The sequence below is a fragment of the Telmatherina bonti genome (assembly GCF_933228915.1).
Source record: "Telmatherina bonti genome assembly, chromosome: 4".
NCBI lineage: Eukaryota > Metazoa > Chordata > Actinopteri > Atheriniformes > Telmatherinidae > Telmatherina > Telmatherina bonti.
Genome location: NC_136622.1, coordinates 26378686 through 26403022, shown reverse-complemented (window position 1 = coordinate 26403022; position 24337 = coordinate 26378686). Strand labels below are relative to the sequence as shown.

At 38.2% G+C, this 24337-nt stretch overlaps 1 protein-coding gene across 1 annotated transcript; it reads right to left on the bottom strand.

Annotated features, from left to right (window-relative positions):
• Positions 1-715: 715 nt before the first annotated feature.
• dnah12 (dynein, axonemal, heavy chain 12) lies at positions 716-23560 on the bottom strand (the record flags this gene model as incomplete). Its single annotated transcript, XM_079238526.1, has 70 exons — positions 716-909; positions 1102-1169; positions 1695-1786; positions 1888-2025; positions 2143-2347; positions 2433-2536; positions 2900-3088; positions 3187-3420; positions 3496-3633; positions 3721-3861; positions 3993-4246; positions 4344-4639; positions 4761-4919; positions 5021-5161; positions 5357-5529; positions 5617-5809; positions 5894-6086; positions 6179-6393; positions 6538-6683; positions 6875-7022; positions 7116-7357; positions 7487-7627; positions 7710-7799; positions 7891-8022; positions 8117-8293; positions 8402-8482; positions 8582-8744; positions 8832-8965; positions 9080-9274; positions 9362-9523; positions 9685-9877; positions 9986-10164; positions 10510-10806; positions 10985-11240; positions 11376-11542; positions 11614-11752; positions 11858-12009; positions 12087-12275; positions 12428-12547; positions 12642-12830; positions 13307-13390; positions 13482-13622; positions 13714-13897; positions 14009-14118; positions 14231-14350; positions 14477-14722; positions 14946-15185; positions 15282-15434; positions 15563-15735; positions 15898-16054; positions 16870-16989; positions 17137-17283; positions 17363-17498; positions 17573-17694; positions 17810-18004; positions 18137-18337; positions 18428-18613; positions 18696-18936; positions 19017-19210; positions 19786-19920; positions 20648-20773; positions 20862-20997; positions 21090-21268; positions 21388-21479; positions 21569-21722; positions 21806-21994; positions 22292-22487; positions 22587-22745; positions 22852-22921; positions 23371-23560. 70 exons carry the CDS (start codon positions 23558-23560, stop codon positions 716-718), a joined length of 11595 nt encoding a protein of 3864 aa, XP_079094652.1.
• Between the last annotated feature and the right edge of the window lie 777 nt (positions 23561-24337).

Here is a 24337-nt window from a genome sequence, read left to right as displayed (position 1 = left end):
TTCATTTCAAGTTAAACTAGTTTTGTTGCGATACCGTCATAAGGTTCCTTGAAAGTAATGATTTGAATGACATTTAATTTAACCAGCATTTAATGTGAAAAAATATGATTATGTAAACATAAAAAAAAGCCAAGTGAACCTGACTTAATGCCTGGAGAGGACACCTGTTCTTATACTTGATGAAAAACTGAGAAGTCTGCAATGTCAGATGATTTAATCCTTGAAATATTTAAGAAATAAATAGTGGACACTATTATCATTATGCACAACAGATCCCCATGCAATTTGTCCCTGCATATTTTGTTTTCAGGGACAAAATATAATGCATACATTTCTAAAATATTTATTAAATTAATTAACAATGGTTCAAACTCATACATACTTTGTCATTAAATCAACATAGCAACTGTCCAAGACTGAAAAACACCAGCTGCCATCATTCACTGTTGAAAAGACATATATGGAGTCTATTTTGTTACTTTTACATATATTTACTGTATTTTTTATTTTTATATAAAGAAAACAGTTGCATTTTGTGCTGAAGTAGCCATTGGACAAAAGCATAAAAATGGAATCATGAACATGTTCAACAGCTGGTCAAATACAAACATGTTTAATTTTGCACTGTTAAGAATCAAAGCTTAATAATATATCCATGTGACCTTTCGAAGTGCCACTTGAAATATCAGAGTCTCCAGTAATGTATTAACTTGTGTCAATCATCGAGCTGGCAGAGCATGGCGACACCGCGTTTGATCCAGTGCTGTGGGTCCTGGCTAGTGGGCAACATCATGGAAATGACAAAATTGGTTGAGTGACCTGTGGTAGAGAGAGTGCCTCTCCTCTCACTTGTTTTATAGAGAGGACAATCATACAGTTTATGAGGTTCACCAATACGTTTCTTTTCAGCTGTTGGAGATAAAAGATAGGGATAAGGAAATACAGAGTCATGAAATGGGGAGGAAATAAAATAATGTTGTTGAACGATATACCAGAAAACATAAATGGCATACATTGCAAATATTTAGAGGTTTGAAATATATTTATATAGCAATATATAGCAATATATACTGGTAGTGTGCAAAATTATGCAATAGTTACCAGGTTTTATCCAGATGATGGGCATCGAGTCAAAAAGGACTTTAGGATGCTGCTCACCCAAAACTCCACTGATGATAAGTAACAACAAAAAAAGTAATTATGCTTCCCTGCATTTTATTAGTGATGACATATGTTAAAGTAGCTATGCCACAGTACTACAATATAAAGATAGATAGTATAAAATGGCATCGCATAGAAAGTTAAGTGTCTTAAATACGCACTTCTGCAAAACATGAATAAAAGTAGCCTTCTTTCTACTTTTTCAAAAGCAGACTATTTCCATGAGCACTGCAAAGCCCTGCTTTTTACACTACAGATAGGGACGTGTTCTGCAAACCACATGAGGATGATATAAATAGCAAAGCAAGAGCAATGGAGCGACTGCAGGTAAAACCTATTGCAGACCCCCTCCAGTTTGCTCATCAGCCTCATGTGGCTGTGAATAATGCTGTCATCCACCTACTCTTGCCTTGATAATAGCGGAGGCACTTTTTTTCAGTACTAACAATGCCACCTTCATATCAGCAATTGTGCTTTTAATTTTGTTATGCTGTCAGTTAAATTTTTGCCAATGACCTTATTATTACATTTACCTTTCTTTATCCCATCGAGCGCCATCAAGAAACAATCCATGAATGTAGACCCCATCCTCAGGGGCCATTTCTGATTTATCAATCGGAAGAACCTGTTAGATAAAGTAAAAATGCCAATCAGTACACTCTCAGGGCTTTTAGGACTTGTTTGAGTTACGGACACAGAGTGATTATAAAGTATATATCTGCAGACCTCAAAATCAAAGCCTAACAAGTCAATGGGGACATGGTATTTTCTGGCATAGTTCTGCATAGCGCCAGTTAGGAAGGCTTGTGTGAAGAAGAAGCCAGACACCCAGAACACGCAGGGCTTGGTGGTATTATACCAAACCTATGGACACACAATATAAAGGTAAAATTATAATAAGCGTGAACAAGCTTAACTTGCATATCCTGCCAGACAACTGCTATACATACTGTTGTCATTTACAAATCTAAACAGTCTTACCTGTAAAAACTTTAACCTTGAGAGAAAGTCAGTTATGTAACTCCCCAGGGGCTTGAGGCTTGGGTAAGAACGTTTGGCCCATTTCTCTGGGACCTTGCCCACAATCAAACTGCCTGCAACAGCCTCCAGCTCCGAATCCATCACCACCAAACCCTTAATGGCTTTCAGCAGGTTCTGGAGACTGACACGAATCACACTAGACAACCTGAGAGAGCAAAAACAACAGTCAAGATGTTTAAAATGATTGGTGATTATGGCTTTACAATAGTCACTGATTTATTTGTTCATACGTATTGTATCGCTCCATCTCTTGGACAAGAACTGTGTTCATACTTTCTTCATAGAGCACAGGGAACTTCAAGAGAGCTGCTTCTGTGTCGAAATTAGATGGAAGCTGGGGCAATAAGTAGATGTGTAAGTTAGAAAAATATAACGCTGTTCACACACACACACACTTCCGTTTGTTGTAACAGGAAGGTGCGTCCAACTTTTGACTGTAAGTAAAATCTTTTATCAGATCTCTGTAGTCTTGTCTTCATCAGTGTTACCATGTTTACTGCTAATCAAATTGTTATTATTTCAGATGAGGATATAGATGTGTGAACCAGACACCATGGTAACATGTTTCATAAACTCCTCATGTAGACCACAGATGATCTACACACTATTAACATGTTACACATGGACTAACACAATGTCATAAATGACTGAAATCACCAATGTCCCGAACAAGTCTGAAAATAAAATCAAGTTATACCTTCATGAGGATGTCATTTGCAATGTCATACAGGGTGTGGTCACTCCCAGAACTGGACCCTCCCTTAGCTTCTCCTCCCTGGGTGAGTAGCAGTGAATCAAACAGAAGTTTTGTTTGCTGCAAATCTTTGGAAATGTCCACATTTTCATGCATCCCAAACACCTCTGGATGTTGGGTCAATGGAAGATTCTAGAAAAGAACAAAGACATCATCACTCATTATCATCACTGAAAGTCATTATTTAGAGGAAGAAAATATTCATATTTAACCCCTAGAAAGGCGTGTACCTTGATAAACACAATGTAGTCTTCATAGCTCGATTTACTTGGAGCAAAGTAATCACCACTGGGTGAGAAAGGGTAGCAAAATGTGTCAATGATGTCCTTGTTGTAGAAGTCTGCCAAGATAGTCATCAGAAGCCGCCTATCCCAGTCATCGGTCACCCGGCCACCATAGTTACACTCGCCAGTCAGATATGTTATGGCCTCCAAGGGCACTTCATCATATTCATTTATAAACAGCTAAAGGAGTGAAATAAAATGCATTTTAGATTTCCTGATAGTAGAAACTTGATGAGCAAAATACAGATTAAATACCTGGAGTTGTCTGATGCTTATACGGAGGTCTGACTCATTGAAGCCATAAGGAATATTCCAGCCCAATGGACCAAACTTTTTCCTCTCTTGAACGAGAGCATGGAAGAAGCACAGTCCATACAGGAGTTTCTCCCAAGTCTATTGAAGTAATCCAAGAGTCAGAGAATGTCCTCTATCAGACTTAGAAACTTCAGAGTTTTATTAATAAATGTGCACCCTACTCACAAACTCCTTATTAGGACAGTTTTTGAAGAAGTTTGGGTCAGAAATGGGATCTGACACGTAAGACTGGAGGAGGTTTAGGCGGAGTCCTGTTGGAGGCTCATTTGTCATTTTCACTCCATTCTGCAGGATGGTCACTGGAAACTGATTTCAAAGATGTAAGATCATATATTATTTATATGTTTACACTACACACATTATAATCTGATTAAAGACTGCAGTGCTTTAAGTATTTATGAATGAGCATATTTAGAAAGAAGTGTACAGAGATGTACCATGGGTGAAGGGTAACTTGTGAGCCAGAGGCGGAAGTCTTGGTGGCATGTTTCAAGACTGAAATCCTCACAGATTTTCTCTAGGGTGGACATCCATGAAACAGCCAGGTGACAGTTCTGCAAACACACCCATGTCCCATTCTGCATGGCTGTGGAAATCATTTTAGCAGCTATAGGCCCCTGGCCCTGACCTAGAGAGATAGACTGGAATTTTGCCCCACTCATTTTCTTGTCACTTGCAAATTTGAACAAGCCTGTGGGGAGACATTGTTCATTTTAAATTTTTACATTTTTTCACAAGTTGCATTTTGTGACCTCTTGACAAACATTCATTGATAAGGACAGACTTACTGGCCATAGGATCAGCTCCTGGAGAAAGCACAAACACAAGCGGGACGGTGGAGTCAGAATCCAGGTAACTTTTACTCAGATTAAAAGGAGGAGGCTGGACAAATTTCTTCCCCAGTTTTCCAGTCACATATTTGGTAACAGCTGGCACTATCTTATCAGGCCTGAGACAACGCACAATTATCATCTTCTGCAGGTCATTGAGTTGGTCACACCATGGTGCAGGCAGAGCAACATTACATGGCTCTTTGCTGTCATAAATAGGTTTGAAGTCTTCTGGACTCTTGGTTAAAGCCTCTCTGAGAATTGAATAACAGTTCAACCCACTGGTGTAAATTAAATCACAATGACAAAAAGGAATACTGGGGTAAATAGACTAAATGAATAATCTGTTTTGCTAGAGTGATTATTGCTTTTTACTTTATTCCTTGTAAGCCTGGTAGTTCACTGGCTCTGCAGATTTCATCCCAGCTCTTGTCCTGTAGCCAGCTGGGGTCTGGGTTAGCAGTGTTGTTCTGTAGGCCCACTCCCCCAGTTAGCAAGAACATGAAGTCTGAGAATTCAATCTCTTCCTTTGCTCTAGCGAGACACATCAACAGATAATAAAATACATAAATAAGAGTCCACATAAAACAATTTAGATGGTCATGTGAGTAAAAGTTGAAATAACTTTGACTTACAGGAGCAAATTGCAACACAGAAGGAAGGAGAAGAGGAGTTTGTCCTTCTCAAAGAGAGAACGACAGACGTTGCAGTACAGATTATAGGTGAATCGATCAATAAGGAACTGAAGCCTCCTCTCCAGAATCTTAGATTTGATGCTAATAAATTAAATACAAAATACAGAAATCTTCAGATAAACACAGACATTGGTTTTTCTCTTGGAATTTCAAACCACATAAACTGATTTGCAGGATTTATGCATCGTATGTAGACATTTTTTTTTTAAACAGAGTCCCAACAGTGCACTTCCTTTTTTGTAACACTGCAATATACAGTGCACATGCATGACTCACCTGTCTTGTATTGATTTAATGTAAAGGTTGACAAACCAGCTGAGAGAGTACTGGTACATTGGGTCTATGTTGGCCAGATCAGCAATACTGAAGAACAGGATCGATGAGTGCTTTGCAACCGGTCTGTAACCTTCTCTAGACTCAGCAATTTTGATCTCTGTCTTCTCTGCAATCTTGGAAACATGTAAACACCAGATGAGTACATCAACCTAACTTTTGACATTCCCAGTCTGGGTTGGAGTTTTTTGTACAGTTCATACCTGCTGTTTTTTGCTTATCTCATTGGACATGATCTTTGCTGAGTCCAAGATCTGAATGGCACTTTCATCTTCCAGTATATTTCCTTCAGAAGACTGCAGAGTTTCAAGGATCTTGTCTTCAGTTTCCTTTAGCTGCCTCTTATTTTCAGCTGACTGCAGGATGAGGGCATTTCTTTCCTCTTCCAGTTCTGGACTATAGAACACATAGCAGAAACAAGTGAGTGTTTGAATGAGCAACAGTGATGCATTTCATGGGTGGAAAACCAAAGTGGCCAACCTCTCCTTTGCAACCACAATCCCAAGCAGCTGGTCCTCGAGCCCCTCAGGTGTGATCATGAAATTGAGCAATGACACTTTGGTGGCCAATTCTGGGAGGTAGTGCGGGTTCCTGAGCTTGGTGGTGATGTAGAAACGAAAATCACAGGAGTATTCAATCACACTCTCACCAAGCCTGATGCAATCCACACCACCTATGTACAAGCAAAGGTTAGTCAACTGAGAAATGATTGTTATTCATTTGATATAACAGATATAAATAATAGTAATTTTGAACTCATGCTACCTTGTTTGAAGGTTTGTTTGAGCAGCAGTGGTTCCAGAGAAGGATCCAGCTCTTCCCCTACATTTTCGAGCAGCAAAGGTGTTCCAAACTGAATACAGTTTTCTAAAGTTCTCATATAGTCCCCGTCTGTTAACTTGATAACACTCAGGTTGTTATCTTTCTCTGAATTTTTCACCCACTTGTTGGCTTGACCCTGAGGGTCAATCATCAAAGGCCTACAAAAAATGAATATGATGAAAGATGAGGAATGTTTTCTGAAGCTTTAAAAAAATACTGGATTTTCTTTTTTTCATCCACGTTCAATCTAAAATAAAATGTAAAACATTCTTACCAGAATGTTTAAAGAAATACACACTCACCATCTACGTGAATTACTGACAATGACGCCATTATCAATAGAAAAAGAGTCACTGGGAAGACCTGCGATATTCCAAGCCCTGATCTTAATTGGATCTCCCAAGGTTTTACTGAGAGAGAAGTCATCTGATGAAGCTATGTTTCTAGACTGGAAATATTAAAAAAAAAGAGAAAGCACAGATAACCATTAAAAACAAATAAGATAAGATAAGATAAGATAAAATAAGATATGACAAACTTTATTTGTCTCAGCAGCTTCAGTAAAAACTGTATGTAAAAATATATGGAAATGTATAAGAACTAAGAAAGCTACAAAAAGAATTAGATGTGGCATATTACTTGACAGAGTTTTGTCCATAACTGAGTACAGTTCTGTCTGAAGCCAGCAGTGAAAGCCCCCAAGTAGGCGATGACACCAGCAGAGATAAGAACATCTCCAGTCAAATTATCATATGTGTTCTGCAGGTCATCAGCAGCTTTTGACCACCTATGGGTAAAAGTTAATTCAATTAATGGTATGCCTTTATCATTGCATTGACAGAACAAAGCCAACAACCCCATTCATGAGCATCATAACGACCTGGTCTTCTCTCCACCTAGACCACCAATAAGTTTTTCAGCCCTTTCCAGTTTCTTGGCACACAAATCCACTTGGAACTCCAGCTGGGCCTTCTCCTTTGTCTTCTCTTCAAAGGTTTTCTGGAGTGCAGCCAAGCGGTCCTCTACTTCCTTTAACTCAGCCGTCTTCTGGTCCAGCAGGGCCTTGGTATCAGCTAAGGACTTCTGGGCTTCTAAAAGCTTAGCCTTCTTTGGAGCCACAACCTAAAACCAAACACATTATCATTCTTTGATTGGTTGAGACTGATAAAGTAGTGGGAACATGGATTTGGGTATTATCAGCAAAAAATGTTATGAGAAAAAAAAAACTGACAAAATCCAGAAACACTGCACCTTTGCGACTCTGTCATAAGCCTCCATCCCTTTGATCCACTTGCACAATCCTTCTGCTGCAGAGGAAGCCTTTGCCACTTTGCTGGGATCAAAGTCAGGATTAACCATGTACTCACTACGGATTTTTTGCATCACATGGACCTGTAATCCAGATATACACAACTTAGTTAAGACAAAATGTTTTTTTTTCTTTTTAAATAACACCGTTTTTACTGATTCTTACAGGAATATTGTCTTTATCATATTCTTTAAGATCTCGTAAAAAGTTAATATCTCCCAGAAGCTTCTTGCTTGGACCCCAGTAGTCAAAAACCTAGATGACAGAGATAGTCATATGGCCACATGTTTTAAGATTTTACAATAAAAAAATTTGTCACTGAAAGATGTTTTATGCTCAGTTTAACCTTTTTTCCAGTCCCAGCTGGGTCAGCGATCTTATCTGGCTTTATGTCTTTCATCACACACACAGCTGCCATCACCAGCTTCACCCCTGAAGGGGGATTTTTCATTGACTTCACAATTGTTACATCAGAAGGCTGAAATGAAAGAAAACTTGCTTGACTGTCTAAACTGCAATGACCCAAATGAGAAAATTTGCTCCAAAAATGAACTTAGCTGAGAGGCGCTCACATTCAACGTCTTCAGCGCAGACAGAGCAGCTTCCAGAGCAGGAATGGCTTCAGCCAAGTCACTCTCACATTCATTGTTCAGAGCCTGAGCTTCTTCAGCTTTAATAATTGCTGCCTCTTCATCAACACGCACAATTTTACTCTTTGCTTCCACCTCCACAGATTCCTCTTCAATCACCTAATATTATTAAAATAAGGAAAGAAAAATAAAAGAAAAAACATTGACACTTTAAGCTATATTTTGTAGCATTTGCAGAGTAGAAATAAATAAGCGATGTCTATTCACCATCATCATTTTGGTGTTGTCAATTTTTGCCTGTTCTAGTTTAGGCTGTAGGTCTACAAGCTCCTTTTTCATCTCAGCAACCTACCAGAGAGGCATTGTTAGAAAAAAGTAACTTTTTAAAGACAAAATTATACAGAAAGGTTAAACAAGTCAGGTACAGTAAAATGGCATGCCACATACCTGAGATTCAGCAAAGGCTAGTTTATCCAGACCATTGGTATACCTCAGTTTTGCTTTCATCACAGTATTTCTTTTTTCTGTGAGAAGCTGACGGAAGGCCGCAATCAGCTCTAGGTACGATGTGGGAGTCACATAATTATGACGACCTAGCTCAGAAAGGAATCTGAAGTGAAAACATCAGCATCACTAAAGACTTATACATTTCTTCATTTTACCTTTTATTTGTAAGTTTCAGTTAAGTATCTCAAACCTTTGTGACAGCTGTTTTGCAGAAGTATGGAACGTTTTGCAGATGGGTATGACCTCCTGTCTCTCATTTTCACTCATCTCCAGTGACTCCAAGAAGGTGTTAGCTACTCGCTCAAGAGCTTCCTCGGGCCATGGCTGTCAGGGCATAGAGTGAAAAGAAATTGACTTTTGCACCCATCGTGAACCAATGGGTTATATGTTCTCACCAGATATGATGTAAATGAATGATTCCTTATGTTCATTAGATACCTGATACCAATCAATGGTGCAGCAGTTAATAAGAGATGGAAATTGGCGTAAACGATTTCGAAAGGCGTTTCCAATTGGACTGAAGGCCACAACAATGTGCAGGTTCTCTCTGCAACGTGCCACAAAAAAGGCAAACAAAGCCAAGGGGCTCAACTCCACATTCTTATTACCAGCCTGGGCTATGGGTCGTATAGTCTGGGGAAAAAAAAGCCATAAAGTGGTAATTGCTACAATGTAAAACAGTCTTTATACAAGAATCAAATTGGTATGTATGAAGCTTACCTCCATGATCTCTTGCTTTTCATCAATAGCAAACAGATTTGGTACCTCTCCTGTATTTAAGACACTGTCAACGTCTTCAAGAAATGCCTCATCTTTAATCTGTGTGTCAGTTATTAAGAACACAGTCTTCTGTCCTTTAACCCCAGCACTCTTCAGCAAAAGCTACAATTTGAGGACAATTAGACAGTGTTACAAATAAGCACAATATGCTACAAATGTTTAAAAATGCCACACAATCTAAACATCTAAGGAGAAATAGAATCAAATTTAATAGGTGAAACTTTAGTACACACATCAGAATATTATAACATAGACTTTTTTACCTTAAGGTCATCTCTCCACTCTGTCATGCCGTAGCTCTTAGAGATCTCTGGTTGGAACATGGTCATGTGAGCCATTGACGTAGCCAGCCGTGTGATGGACTGGCGTCCGCTACCTCCCACCCCCACTAACAGAGCATTGCCACCTGGCTGCTTTAAGATCCGGCTGATACGGGACAAATGCTCCAGCACATAGCTACATAATGCATATTCCTTTCTCAGTTAATCAGTTATAAGTCATTTTATTAAAGTGTTACAAAAGCTGATACTAAAACTAATGTAGTAATATTCCAAATGCACTTACCGAAAGATGACAAGATTCATTTGATTCTTGTGCATTTGGTTGTATTCTTCCAAACATGACTCCACCACCTCAGAAAAAGCTTCAACTGAAGGCACCTCAACATATAAACGCTCCTCATCTTCTGCATCAGGGTTCATGTAGTCTCCAAAAAGAAGGTTTCGCATGTCCTCCTCAACAAGCTGTAAGGGAAAGAACAGATATGGCATAACTGCACACAAAATGAGTTCCCAAACATGTCTTCATGATGTGCAAGATCACAAGCAAGTATGGTAGAGCAAATCTTTCTCACTGTACCTGCTAGTTATGTAAGGGATAATGCCAGACAAGGTGTCCATTATCAGAAATGAATGGACAACGCAGAGCCGTGAACCGTCCGTCGCGAAGCAGAGGCAACCGTCAGATGCAAAGTAGAGGATGGTTCACGCCTCCGGGTCATCCATTAATTTTTGATAATGGACATTTCCTTGGGCATTATCCCTTACATAATAAAGCATATGATATTATTGTAAAGCAAATTGACTTACTTTCTTGCCTTGTTTTAGATGATCAAAGACCTGGTCAAATGACTCTTTGAAGTGATCTTTAAGAATGATATTCATCAGTTTATAGAGCCATGTTCTGTCATTGTCATCAACTAGACGGTCGTAGTAGACACGAAAGACTTCATGTACAAAAAGTCGTATCATGGTATGTTTGTCGTTCAGAGACTCCTTTTTTAACAGTAAGCAGCCTTGGATGACACGGGAAAAGTCCCGTAGGTTGAAGGTGTAGTGAGACTTAGCTGGAGTTGGAAGCAGGTTCTCCATGGCGTTCTTATACACCTTAAGAAAATCATTAAAAACAAAAAAAAAAAACCATGACAACATGTAAGAGAATGTTGAAATTAAAGAATCAGAAAACAACTGTGAAGAACAAGATACAGTAAGAAATAATAAAACATGTGCATCTAGCCTCTTTGTAGAACTCTTGCAATACTTTAGATGTTGTAGGAGAACTTACTTTCATCATAGCTATCACTATTTGCTTGCCAATTGTGAAAGTTTCAGGTGGGAACATGTTGACTTTGAGATAGAAAGCCACAATGTTGGAGAATATTCGGACCATGGTGTCATCACTGAAAGGATTAATACTGAAAATGTTGAAATGCCGCAGGAAACGAGAAGTTACAGCATTTCTTCCACCACCAGGGGGTCCCATTGCAGAGATCAGTTGGAGGTCCACAAGAGTAATCTTGGATGTATCTTTCAGGTCATACCTGATAAAAAATGAAAAAAATCAGATCTGCCTGCTGACTGAAGAATGTTTTAATGTAGAGAGTGTAGTACTGTTTATTTGTTTATTTGTTTATCAAACCATTGTTATTTAAAATGACTTCTATTTGGTGGTTTACCAGTTTCCATGATCCATGTACTGTCGAAGAAGTTCCACAGGAGGTTGTGCCCCAAACTGTTCTAGTGCAGGCATGTTCATGTCATCTACAAAGATGACACACTTTTTTCCCATGGGGGGGCCAAACACTCCTTTCCTTCGTTTATCTAACCTGGACATAATGATGTTCTGGAAGGAAAAAATAAAATCACATAAAATCCCCAAATCATATATTCCCTCTGTATTCACTAAGTACAAACCTGAGTTTGGTTTGCACTGGTGCGGGCTGAAAAATTAATGAAGAAGGGTAGGTAGAAGTCTTTGTCCAGATTGTTCATCAGTTTCTCCTTCACATATACTGACTTCCCAGTGCCAGTAGGTCCAACAAACAGAAGAGGACTAAACAAGCAAACAAAACGTACATTAATAAAAGTAGTGGGATAATAAAATATTTCAATGGCCAAAATATAGATCAATGCCACTGTGTCCTTTGAGAATACTAACACTCCATGGCTGATGCAGATGTCCAATAAGAAATTGTAGCGAACTGTGTCTATAGTGGGAACGATGATCTGTTGGACTTTGGTGTTTTTGTCTCCCAGATTGACGTTCTTTATGCCATCATTCCAGGGAATCCATTTGCCTTTTCCTTTAAACTTTGGAGGAGATCCCAGTATGTAATCACTGTTTTAAAACAAATTAAATTCTTTCAACTGATGAGATTGCACAATACCTCATAAAAGTAATCATAAACCAGGCCATTCTCATCCAATGGACACTCCCATTTCCCAACTGTTTCAGGAATTGGATTTTCTTTTGTTTCTCCAGAAACTGTCTTTCTGAAGAACTCACTAAACTTCTCTCTGCTGTCTGCATCACAGCTGCCACCCACAGACCACACCAAGGAAAATGCAAAAGCTGCCTGCAAACAAGAGAAAATAAAGAAAAGACCAAGTCTCATATTATTTCACTGATTTAAAAACTCCAAGTCAAGAAGAGGAAGAATACTGTAATGAGTTGATGGAATGCAAAATTTAGAATTAGAAAGGTTCTGATATTAAATATTCTTTTTACCATAATCCATGTGCGGATATTTTTATCAGCAGGGCCTGTCTTTAAAGGTTCACTGAGAACCATCTCAAACAGTCGACACAGGGACACCACAGTGTTACTGTTGCTGGTTGGAACAACTTCCTGTAAACCAACCAACAATTTAGTATGACAACTCTTTCTTAATTTCTAAGTAAATCAGTTGAAGTTTTTGAATATTTTACACACGGTCACATACTCTGCAATGCTTGCGCAGCATCTTGAAGGAAGGTGGGAGGAGCCAGTGGAAAAGCTCTAGCAGCAGCAAGTGGTTGTCTGGGCTTTGCAGAGTATCAGGAAGAGTGTTCATCCAAGAAATCCCCAAGGGCTTCCAGCCTAGCTGAGATGGTTCCATGTAGATCATACCACATCGACTGACAGTGGCAGGCTGCAGACAACCCAAAAAGAAAAAAAAGAATCCTGTTGTATCTTCACATTGAAGAGGCACAGCAGAGGCAGATGGCTGCCTGTCCTTGAGCCGGGTTCTGCCGAAGGTTTCCTTCCTGTTAAAAGGGAGTTTTTTCCTTCCCACTGTTGCCAGTGTGTTTGCTCAGGATGGGAGATTGAGTTGGACTCAACTCAATCTGTTGGTTTCCTTATATAGGCTATTATGAATTGGCCTTCATTATGTTTTCCCCTCTGTCTGTAAAGCGTCTTGAGATGGCATTGCCGTGATTTGACGCTATATAAATAAAGTTGAATTGAATTGAATTGAACAGTAGAAAAACTGGTTAATACTTTAACAAGCACCTCGGTAAGCAACTTAAGTTTCATTGATGCAAACAGGAAATGATAAAGAAACTGTAAACAGCTGACATTCAGATAGTGGAATAAAACTGAATTTACTACACATGTCTAACTCACAGAAGCTTGTGAAAGATCCATTGCTTCAAAAATCAGACTCATCTGACTTGACATCTGAATGATCTCACCGCTCATCAAACACAGCTGTGGAGGAAAAGTAAAGTGAAAAGGTCTCTCCAATATATTAAAAATGAGTAAATATGAATATTATACATATACCAAGATTTTTATGTACTTTTTTGTTGTCGTCCAGCACTGTGTTCATGCTCTCAATCCACAATGTATCTATGGGGCCATCAAACACCACCCACTTGCGGTCTGGTGTGTCAGCTGATGCAAACTCACGAAATGTGTTGGCCACAATCCCGTCTGTCCACTATCAAAGGAAAAAAAGCAAATAGGAAAAATGTGAGGAAGCAAAGGCGATATGCTGTTCTGGGCCTATATGATCAACAGCACAAGTTTACCTCATGGGAAACTAGATCAAACTGTCCAAAGAGCTGCCCCATGGTAATAGATTTTGGGTTCAATGTCCTGAAGATGACCCTCTCCTCTGCACCATACCCCCTTTCATTCATAAGAGTCAAAGTGTCTGCTAGAACATGCAGCACCTTGGTTTTTCCAGAAAAGGGCTCTCCCACCAGCATGAACCTGAATAAATAACATAATGGGTTGTACATATTCCATTTAAGCCACATTTTATATGAATCTTAGTAAAGAAATCTGAAAATATGGCTGCACTAATTGTAAAAGGGAGCCTACCCATGCCTAACTATCATCATCTCATAAGTCTGGATCATCTTTTGTAAGAAGACCTGTGTTGGCTGCACATTGTGATTTTTACAGCACTCTTCAGTAGCCTCTAAGAACAGCTGACAAAAATAAGACAACATATATATGGCTTATGTAAAATACACAATGAAATAAAAGTAAAGTTGTAAGAGGCAGAATAAAAGAATAATGAAAAGAATTAATGTACAAGACCTGGTAGTCAGCCTTAGGAAGGGAGATGCCTGGGAACAAATCGCTGGTTATTCCGTTGAACAGCGGAATATCATGGGAGAGAAACTTGGGCTCATTAACATCCTTTATGGATCTAAGGAGCTGAGTGTTACATTGAGAGGAAAGAAAGTTAATTGGTTGTAAAACAGCAAAATCATGTAACAACTAAAGTTCACAGTCAGTGCACAAACTAAAGTTTGATCAATCAGCTGATTTTAGCACAATTACCAGAATGTCTTCATTCTCATTTGGGTACTTGAGCTTGAGGTTTCCTGCAGCTACAAGTACTGCTTTGACAGCCCTCATGCCATAATCGTAATGGAACTGAGAGGAGAGCTGTTCAGAACAAAGCCTGTAGGTCATCACAATCTTCACAGACAGTGGTTTGGCATTCAGGAAGCCATATGAATACAGTGAGATCTCTGCTATAAGAGCATAGTTGGGGACCATCATGGCCACCGTTCTGAATAATACCTGGATTGAAAAAAAAGCAAAGGATGTTTTTTTACCTCAAGGGTAAGAGAATAACATTCCACCTTTTTTACCATTTCATTAACTATTGAACTGATTTATTTGATTTATTTATGTGCAATTTCATAGTGGAAAAATAAATGTAATTTGAAAAATAACTTGAGAAAATAATATCTTGAAATCATCAAGGAATTCATAAGTGATGCTACTAATGATTCACTTTTACCTTGAGGTTGTCTGGTAGTTCTGAGCGTCCTGCATAGCCAGGGTTCATTGTTATAGAAACAAAACAGTTCGGATTGAGTTTGAGCGTGGTCCCTTCAAAGTCGAAGTACTCCAACTTCTGCTCAATGGCCCTCTGGATGCAAAGAACCTGCTGGGCCACTACAGACAGCACCTCCAGTTCAATACGGTTGAATTCATCAAAGCATGCCCAAGCTCCAGATGATGCCAGACCTTTGAAGAACTGATAATTTGCACCAGATTATAGATTATTATCAGATAACTGGAAAAATCAACTATGGCAATTAAATTAAAAGTAGCAATTTATAGGTTAATTTACTTTTCCCATGGCGAGATAATCCAATCCATCTGAACAATTAAAGACCACACATTGTACAGCAAGAGCTTTGGCCAAGTCTTTGGTGGTTTCAGTCTTTCCTGTTCCAGCTGGGCCTTCAGGCGCACCCCCCAAATTCAGGTAGAAAGCGCCAATCTATAACAAACAGACAAATTTAAAATTTCATTACTCTTCACTTTTTCCAAAACAGAAAGGGACAATATAGAGACAATATAGAGTTTAAGCTAATCTAAATGTTTTTATAACACAACATATCATTTTACCAGTGTTCGGTAGCATCTGTCGGTGAGAGGAGTGATGACCAGACGTGGCGAGTTTCCCAGGTACTCGTAGGCATACTTAACATCACAGTTTATTATGTGAACACGAACATTGTCATTGCTCCAGTAATAACGAAGCTGTGCAAGCCAGTGGAAGTCAGTTTCATGTGACACGCCTATTGAAAAATGATCAACACTGTAAATATCTCAGTAGTCTTTCTGACTTTGAACCAAATGAAATAAAACAAAAAAAAAAAAATTTAATTTATTAATTTAAGAGAAAATTCAAATTATATTGTGCATCAGTACACAAAAGAAACTGAATAACTTAGAGGAACCTTTATTAATAAGTTCCATGACCACATCCCTGGCATGGACATCGATGGTGACCAACGCTCCCAGAGTAATCCTTGTTTGTTTCGGCAGTTTTCCTCTCACAAGCTCTACAATATCATTCAGCTGATTCTGGAGTTGTTGATAGTAGTTTTTTAAACCCTGCAGGAGACAAGACCATACTTACTCCTTAAAAAATACCCCTAGGTAATATATTTACACCATCATGCTCATAGGTATGGGGTCTGATTGAAATTCCTCTTGCTTATTTATTTAGTTACGGTAAATCAATGTTTAATCTTAACCACAAACCTAGAAATCACAATTTTTTTCTTGTTGTTTGGAGAAACTCCTAAACATAACTTCAATAAGGAATGCATTCATTATTGACAGCAGGGTAGAGCTGTCACCCAAATATAAAATAACACTGGGACCTGATCCATTATTACTTCATAGTTTGACTGTAAAAACATGAAAAGTATCACAACATGACATGAAACATATCACATTATCATATAAGTCTTATTGTAAAAACGTGAAATTCCAACATTAAATTGTGATGTATTTTTAGGTAAAAATGTGGAATATAAACCAATAATTGTCTTTGACTGAGAAAACTCTGCATGCAGCAGATGAGAGGATGTGACAGGGTTGCTCATAATGCCCACATTCCTGTGTGTGCAACAATAACTCATAAGAGCAGAATCAACCCTTGGCAAAAAAAAAAACTGAAATATTTCTGCTGAATGAGAATAATTTCCTTAAAATGCATTTTGGTCCAACATTTCTGTCCTCAGTACTTTGAGTTTCACAATCTTAAAATAAAACTTATATTATAATTTTCACATTTTTTACAATAAAACTCATCATGTTATAATGATAAGTTTCACATTTTTACCATAAACAGCTAGACCCTCCTGTAATTATTCAATATGCAAATATTAAGTACATTAAAAATATACAATACAAACACCCACATCAGCTCCTGCACTAATGGCCTCATGAACCTCAGAAGTCCAAAAAATCTGCGAGGTGCAGAGCACCACCTGTCCAGGCCACTCCTTGACCCACTGGTCCCGTACAGTCTCAGCATAGGCCTGTGCACACAACCACATAAAGGGGAACTTATTTTGAAGACATTTGTTGCATGATGTTTACACAACACGACATCACTGGAGTTACCAAACTATGTTTTATTTAAGGGAGCTATGTTTTATTTAAGTTATGAGGATCAGTGATCTTACCACTCTGGACCTGGCTATTACATCTCTGACACTGCGAAGCATCACATCCTCTACCTGAACCAGCCACTTCTCCACAGCACCTTTAGCTTCAGATGTGGAAATGTGCTGGATTAACTCGACACGCTCCCCTTCACTGCTGTACATGGCCTGAGCAAAAAAGCAAACAATTTGATGAAGCCTAATCTAGTACAATGTCATGTAACAATTAAATATCTTGACTGCTTGCCTGGATATCCAGATTAGGAAGGAAGTCCAGTTTGGAAATACCCTCAAAGCACTTCTTCAGATGAGGCTGAACAAGCAGTGGATCCTTGGTTTCAGAAAGAATTTCCAGCATTTCATCATTGGATAGGAAGAAGAACCTGGCAGCAGACAAGTAGCAAATGTTATACTCTGTGACTTTGCAAAAAAGCAACACCAAAAACATTTTTTTTACCTTGGAAAAAAGAGACGTTTCATCTCCAAATAGGCATTCAAACCTTTCATAATGATATCCAGGAGGTTGTTGGAGTCTTGCAGTTTCTCTAGTAATCCTGGTAGCGAGGTTGCTGGCAGAATCTGCAATTGCAGATAAGTTAGGTAATTAAAATGATATATTACAAATTTTGTACGGTTCTATATTTTTTGGAGTTTATATTATAATATATTCATATTATCTTTTTTTTTTCTTTACCTTAGGGTCCTTAACACAGTGCTTCATGACCTCTTTCCAGTTTCGGTCAACAGTTTGAAATAGTTTTCCCTCTTCTGGGATCTGCTGCATGATATCCTGAGATGAAAAGATGGGCTCCAGGTACAGCCACTGGGCCTGCACCTTAAGCCACTCATCTATGGTTTCCTGAATACGAAGAAGGCGCTGCTCCCATTTCTAAGATTACAGAACAAACACTATTACCAAACTGTTAAAAAAATAACTTAAAACCTCCTTATTGGCAAAACTGTCAGGCAAAATGAGCATTTAAGCATAATGCAAACTAGTTTTGTAAAAGGTGAAGCTAACCTTGATTTTATTTTCAAGAGGTTTGATGAATGGTGATCCCCTCATTGTCTGGGTCTTCACAATCTGGTCATCCAACATTGTCTGAATATTGTCCAAAGCAGTTAATATAGAAACACTGGTCTCTCTGTATGATTGATAGTTGAAGGAAATGTCATCCCAAATATGCACCATAGTTTGCATAGCCTTCTCCAGAGAAAATTCCTGCAGAAAAGTTCAAAAAGATACACTGTGTTCAACACACAGGCTTAGCTGTAACCTGTAAGACAAGCAGATCATATGAGCCGTTCTCACTTTGCTAGCCGCAGCACTGATTGACTCAAACTCTTCAAGGTAAGGGGCCAAGTTTTGTGTGAGAACTTTCCGCAGTGTTGAACCAGAGTTTGGGGTGAGGTCATACCCCACTATCTGTGACATTTGGTCCCAGTGACGAGATCTAATACCTGGGTTACACAAGGTGGACACGAGAGGGATATAACCCTGCAAACACAAACATATTCTAATTATATCAGCAAACAATACATGATTTGTCATGAAAGTCAATTCATGATTCATGAAATACCTTGAAGTCTTTGATCTGCTCCATTACAGCAGAACACAGAACTACCGCTGGGCTTTCCAGCTTGCTTGGATCATCACTAGTTTTGCATCTCGTCTTCCCAGATATCTTTTCCATCTCTTGTGCAGCCTTATTCTGCTTCTGTTGGAAAAACCTCTGCATCTTGAATATTTCCCTAAAAAACTCATCCACTTGGACCTCCATGCTCTCGCCATCTAGCTCCAGAAAAAACCCGTCCATCCATCTACACACAAAGAGTTAAATGTTGTCAAGAGATGTTTTTGAAATCTCAACATAACATGCATCAGACAAAAAAAATCAGACCTGCCCTCCATGTGCTGCCACTTAAGAATAAATCCAAACAGCTTCTGGTACGGTTCAATGCTGTCTTTGATGACTTCAACTTCTGGGTAAGTTGATTGTTCCATTTCATAAAAGGCCTCTTCTTTATTAATTGAGACGATATCCTCTTCAGCTGCCTGAAGGAGTTTCTGAACTCTTCTCACATCTGCATCATACTGTCAAAAAAAAAGGTCAGATAAAATGAATATCCATGGCACAAAAAACAGCACAGCTTAGAAAATCTACCCCTTCATTTGATCTTGAATAAAAAGCAGTATTTACATTTGTTTTGCCATTGATAAATGTTTTTTACCTGATTATAAGCTTTCTTCTAAAGACCTGAAGGTGATGAGTATTTAAACCTTTGAAGCTCTTTACTGACTATGAAGCTGGAACCATCCGGCTACTGTCTTGAAATAATGGTTTAGGTCATTTTATACATGTTTTTCTAAAAACACAAATGACTGATTTCTCGCAGATTTCTGGTTGAATTTATGTGTTTTTAGAAAACCTTGTAAAACATCACTAAGGCCATTTTTAAGAGGGTAAACATTGCTAGTCTAAAGTCTTAAAATCATGTGAAAACACAATAACTTATTTACTTGTACAGTAACCTACTACTCTTGAAACGTTATGGTAAGCAGATTTTGCAGCTTGAACCGATGCAGTACAACTTTATACTTTTAAATAGAAAACAAACCAGTGCTTCCAGAATTACTAAACTATTCTAATGGTCATTATTGCACTGTACCTGCTGCATCATTTCCATCTCGGAGCATTGTGGGAACTCTTCTGTCATGCGTCCCAACGTTGCCAGCTGAATCAGCAATCTCTCTCTTTTGGCAATGAGCTCTTTCTCTTCTTTTTGCTTGGCCTCCTGCAACAACTGTTAAACAAAAAAAATCTGACTGTGCATTAAAAAAATAAACATAATAATCTGCAAACATCAGACTCTGAACAACTCAGAGTCCTGTCACCTTCAAATACTCAAATGACTCTGCAGTCATGTGGTGTGTTAAAGGTGGACAGGAGGATACACCCTGCTGTTTTCTTGCATGTGGGAACAATGCAGCCCACTTGTCTTAAACATTACATCAGAGGAGATTGTAAATTTGTGAATTTTAGAAAGACCAAGAATAAGCAAAGCCCTATTTCCATCTGGGGAGAAGAAGTAGAGGTCATGGAGGACTATAGATAACAAGTTCATCACCTGGACAATCAGTTGGACTGAAAATGCCACACAGTTTGCAAGAGATGGAGCAAGTTCTGCTTCTTGAAGAAGCTTAGGTCCTTCAATGTTTGAAGCAAAGTGTTGCATGTGTTATATAAGTCTATGATTAGTATTCTGTTTTAAGTAACATGTTGGGGCAGTAATATTAGACTGAGGCACTCAAAGAAATTAAACAAATGAAAAAAATCTGGGTTTGGACAAATAGGTAATCTAGGAACCCCTGGTGCTTATGGTGCAAAGGCACAAGATAAGGCACAATATATTACACCAAATACAACACAGTGTTTTCAGTACAGATTACAATTAAACCTACAATCACTTTTTTTCTTTGTTATTTTACTTATTCATTCACATTAATATTGAAATACAACATGAGCTTTACCTCATTGTTGAGCTCAAATGCTTGAACGATCTTTTTTTGCCAGACAAATACAGATGAGTTAAGCTCCAAATCCTCTGGCTCCATGATGTGGACATCTAAGAGGTAGAAAAGTCTGGAGCTGGCTTCCTGTCAGATTATACAGAGGTATTTGGTAATAGAATGGATATATGTTTGTGTAAAACAAAACATGCAGAACTTTCATCAGAATATTCACCTTTATTTTTCCATTAAGTTCACTAATTTTCTTTGTCTTGGTGAAATTGATATATTCAATCATCTGAGCAATGTCATCTGTTGTCTCTGGAATGTCCAGAGCTTTCTTTTTGATAGCTTCATATTCAGAGCAGATCCTTGACACAAACACAAAAAAGAACATTGTAAAAATGTGACCGTCAAGAACATTAACAACTTTCCTTACAAAGACAACAGAAAAGTTACCTACAGTTGATTTTGCTCACGGTGTATGGTGACTAGTTTACTCAGAAGAATTTCAGAGTAGGTTTTAGCTTTGTTGGCCAGCCCTTGTTTCAGCTCCTCGCAGTCCAGATGAACCATTGTGAAGTAAGCTTTTGATGGGAGGTTGATGATATTTTTTGACAAGAGACGAAACTCCTCCACTTGCTTTAACAAATTGTGTGGTTAAACATCAACTGTCATCATGAAATGACATCAAAGAATATGCAGGCAAACATAGTTATTAATAATGTGAAAACAGATTTTTTTTTTTCAGAGTTCCTTACTTTAATGTACTCAGCTAAAGAGTGCTCCTCTTCCATGAATGTATCCACAAGGGTCTGTGCGGTTCCATTGACCAGCCAGTCATAGCTGTCAACTACAAAATAAACTACAAAAGTCAGCAATGGGGAAAAAAAAATACATGAGTGGATTGATAGCAGAAAATAATAAATGATTGTAGATCACCATAGCTCTGCAGATGTTTTTCAGGTTCTTCTAGATTTTTCTGCAATGCGCTCTGAACAGAACTCTTGGCCCAAGCAAGGATCTGATCGCCCACCTTGGCATCCACAAATGAAGATGAGTTTTGTGCCGACCAAGACTGGAAAGTCTGCACCTTCTGTGAATCAGCATTATAGATATGAATACTTGCCTAACTTAAAGTTCTACATTGACAACTGGCTATAAAATGAGGACTATCACCTGCAGAGTATTTGCAAGGGAGTTAAGAATCTCCAAAACAGAATCTTCCAGATCTTGGAAGGTAGGGTAAACCTCCATCTTTTCATCATCAAATGTCAAAGCCATTCGGAAGACTGGCAAGCTGAGGTGATTAGTCAGAACAAACATATGGACGAACTCTTCGATAGCTGCCTGAATTAAGGATTTCAGCTTGGAATTTAAAGAAGAAACATACAATAAGTATGACTGCTTAAACTTCATTGAATAATTCCAGACACAACTTATGTTAAGTTTAACTAATAATTTTTTCCATTTTGATGTTTATATCAGACAATGAGCTCGTTAATTAGTTAATGAGTTAAAGTCACTGTGGGACATATAATTAATATAATTAATACAGTTATTTTATTTTATTTATTTTTACTTGAATAGAGTACTGAATTTAAAGAAATAAAATAGTTATTCAAATTGCCAAGTAAAAAACAAATGTATACACTCCAATCTTACCTGATTGGAAATAAGAGTGGATGCGCAGTTGTAAAAGGAATCCAGTTTCTCCTCTTTAATTTCTTTTAGAATCTTTCCATTTGTTAACAAGTGGATAATTTTGGGAAACCATGTGTTCATAATATGGTCCTCTTTCCTCTTACACTCCACTGCTGCTTTGTTCTGTAAGCTTTTACAGTCAACAGGTCCTGAAGCTCTGTGTCAACAGAGGCCATAATAAGGTAAATAAAAAAAAAGGAGGCAATAAGTGACAGCCAGGTATAAACCTGTTTGCTTTCATAAAGTGTTTGTTTACCTGCAACCTGACAGATCAACTAGAACCAATGAAGAAAATGTTTTGTAGCCAATGTCCAATATGGTTTGCATGACAGGATGAAGAATGTGCAAATTTCTTTTTATGATCTTGTGTCTTTTAATAAAACTATCATGCCAAGGCTGGGAGAAATCAAAAATTCTGAAAGCAAGAAAATCCACAACAAATTTTACAAATGATGGTAGTAAACAGATAAATGTGTATATAATCATTCTATATAAAATGTTTGTGCCTGTTACGCACTCACTTTGGTTCAGGAGCTCTCTGTTTTTCTCTGCTCTCTGCTACTGTATGAGGATTCTTTAATATTTGGTGCACTAAAAAGAATGAATACAAAAAAAATGAAATGTTATTTACTTGTAGACTATGAGGGACTACAGAAGTATCAAAATGTGGTGATGGACAAGACCACATAAAAAAATTAAAATGTTCAGACTCATATCAATGTCACGCTACAATCAGGTATCAATCAGTCCTGATTTGTATGGAATAGTAGATCCTGCAAAAAAATTGTCCAGTGATTACAGCCGTTATCACTTTTATCTGGTCAGTTTGAGATTACTAAAGAAAGATAATTATTTAGCTACAACAAGTAAACTCAAGATCCAAGGTCTGCACAAGTCTATTAACAAGAATTAACCAAAAAATACCCCATTCTTTTCACAGCACTCAGTTTACACAACATGCATAACATGGCAAGAATTAATACTCTCCTCAGTTCTGGACACAACTTTTTCACAGTACTGTTCACAATGTATAGCAGTACCTGTGTGCTTGACAGTCACTGTGTGGAACTCATCAGTGACTTCCATACAGAGCTCCTGCAATAGTCTATTTGTCTCAGGGCTGTCTTTGAGTTTGGGATCAATTCGAGCTACAATGGACTCCAACCAGTGTTGCTGGATTGGAGCAACAGGTCGACTCTCAACACACTGCTTCAAGAAACTGTAGTTCATCTGTAAATTATGCAACGAAAAACAAAGAAGCAAAAAAAGTGAGGTGAAGTGAAAGATTTGTGTTTTCCCACTTTTCATATTGTGAATGAGTATACCATTCGTCTCCGTTCCTCACTGAGCATCTGTAAACGAAGTTGAAAATAAAAAGTCATTCTGTTGTTTACATAGCCATCTGTGTTTGCAATGTGAGCATAAATAAAGAAATAGACATGACATACTGAGGATGGAAGCTGTGGTTCTGGTGAGAGACTGCGAACAATGTTTCTTTCATTGCTTTTTCTGTAGTCTATCAGTGCTCTGGACACTCTAATAAAATAAAATAAAAATTAAATTAAATTAAATTAAATTAAAAGATTTAAAAAGACCAACAAATGGAAGCCATCACAGGGCAGCTAAAATATTATAGCAAGGCAAAATCGTAACAATACATACAGTATCCTTTCAGTTTGCTTTTGCCTTTTCCATTTGCTTGTTTGTTGTAGCAACATCTTCGTGTCAGCCTTTAGCTTCTCTGAGGACTCCTTCATGGCAGCGATGGTCTGTTCAAACTCCGCCATGTCTCCCGTCCTTTTAATAGGGGGCAGGACGGGAAACTTTGGCATGCCCTTCACCGGTGTAGCTTTGGGAAGCCCCGGTGAGGTAGCCATTCAGGAAAACAAGTGACCGAACAAAACCAGAAATTAAGGTATGAACGCAAAGTAACAACTGCGTTATGCTAGCCAACTGTATGGTAAACTCGAAGTTAAAGCGGTTACTATAGAAACAGTACACATGGTA